The following is a 1,718-nucleotide window of genomic DNA, read 5'->3' as shown; positions in this document are numbered from 1 at the left end:
ATTTAGAGACGCGCACACACAATATCGTGCAATGAATTTGTAAATTAATTTGGAATCAAATTTCGATCAACATCTCGTGTTGAAACAAAATTTGCTTTATTGTATTATTTCACCAGGTTATAGTCGATACATCATTGGGACGAATCTACTCATACATCACAGAATATTGCAGTAACATTGCGACAATGTTCTGTGCTGTATGAGTAGTAAATAGTGAAACTGGAAGGAACGTCAATCATTATTATTCTTGGTCGTTATGATTATAGCCTTTACCGCTCCTGAGGGCCCATATGTAATTAGCATACTAATTTGGAATAATATAGTGAACCGATTATAATATAATAATTCGTGGTATATTGCTTAATACGTACTGGCGATTTATTTTACTTTGCCGAGCATTATCAACATTATTATGCTCTTTACGTGATATTCCATAATTTATTTGCCAAATCAATTGTACAATAAACACATAGAGTATTAAATAAGCATTATCCAGATATTAGGCAATTTTGCAATTCCTAATTCTATTCAATTTGCTATTATGGTTTAACGAGAACAATAGTACTTTAACGATAACAATAATAGATAAAATATTCTAACAATGCACATTTTTATAAATCACACGAACAGAAAGGTATTGACAAAAACGAATCTTAAAATCGAATTTTGTATTTCGAACAAGATAATCTCAATGAATAGTATTTGATTAAATATGGAGGCAGTATAGATACTATTTAAAGATATTCGTCGCTTTATCTCATCTGACAATAAAATAACAATAGAAAGGTAGAAAACTATTTATATTTTTTAGCTAAATAGATAGCATATTATCTCGTTGAAACCCGAATTAAAATTAAATTACATTTGAAATTATTTGTTTATTGCGTGTTTGAGGTCCAAAATAGAAACTTAATTTCTGTAAAGATTAAACATATCAAAACCTTTTAGAAACCATAAGTGTGAAAAAAATGAGATTGAAAATAAGAGCAAAATTTTGTCTCGGGTATATACGTTTGATCGCAACAAGATTTAAACATATTTGATGAGTCACGCGGATCTCTATGATCGTTTTTCAAATTTGATGCATGAAAATAATCGAAATCAATTTGTCAGTTCCTGACGGAAAATCCATCATTTTTCTTTGCGTTCGAGAAACGCCAACGTTCTTTCGTGTTTTATGTTACTTTTTCGCAAACCTGCGACTTCTTTTCTTCTGATACATCGTCGAGATCGTCCGGTATCGATGTGCACTTATCGGGAAAGTACACGAGTCGGGTCAACATCGAGACAATCGACGGGATCTGCTTCTTTCCATGGAATTTTTCGTTTTGCGGCACGTACGATTGATACTCGATGGCGACGCGACGGTTCACGGAGGTCATTAGGCTGAGTAGATCGCGTTTACGTCCGTGAAGATCCAGCTCCTCGCAGAGCGCTTGTATGAACCAAGAGCCCACGTCCGGATTACGCCACGAGTAAAAACCTGAAAGTAACGCGCGGTTATGCGGGTTGTGGGTAGTGGATTACTATCGGCTTCCAGTACTTAATGAGATACACTTTGCGAGATGCAGACGATACTTCTTCGGTGGCCGAGCTCTCGATAAGGTGGATGCACCAGCGAATGACCCATGACCCGTGTAAAGGAGAAGGAAGAGTCGTAATATGAGACATGCGAGAAATTTAATACCTTAGAGGTAAGATATATATATATATATATA

At 35.2% G+C, this 1,718-nt stretch overlaps 1 protein-coding gene across 3 annotated transcripts in view; it reads right to left on the bottom strand.

The window, feature by feature from the left end:
• Positions 1-356: 356 nt before the first annotated feature.
• The window catches only part of LOC115236718 (caspase-1-like), a 51,504-nt gene continuing 50,142 nt past the window's right edge, over positions 357-1,718 (bottom strand). For all 3 annotated transcript variants that reach the window (XM_029809344.1, XM_029809343.1, XM_029809345.1), the window contains exon 6: positions 357-1,483. In XM_029809344.1, the coding sequence (XP_029665204.1) occupies positions 1,176-1,483 (308 nt within the window). In that variant the 3' untranslated portion in view covers positions 357-1,175. The remainder of the gene's footprint in view (positions 1,484-1,718) is intronic.

This window comes from Formica exsecta, unplaced genomic scaffold (genome assembly GCF_003651465.1).
Source record: "Formica exsecta isolate Colony F162 unplaced genomic scaffold, ASM365146v1 scaffold26, whole genome shotgun sequence".
Taxonomy (NCBI): Eukaryota; Metazoa; Arthropoda; class Insecta; order Hymenoptera; family Formicidae; genus Formica; species Formica exsecta.
Note: the sequence above shows the minus strand (reverse complement) of the source record. Positions and strands in the feature narration are given on the sequence as shown.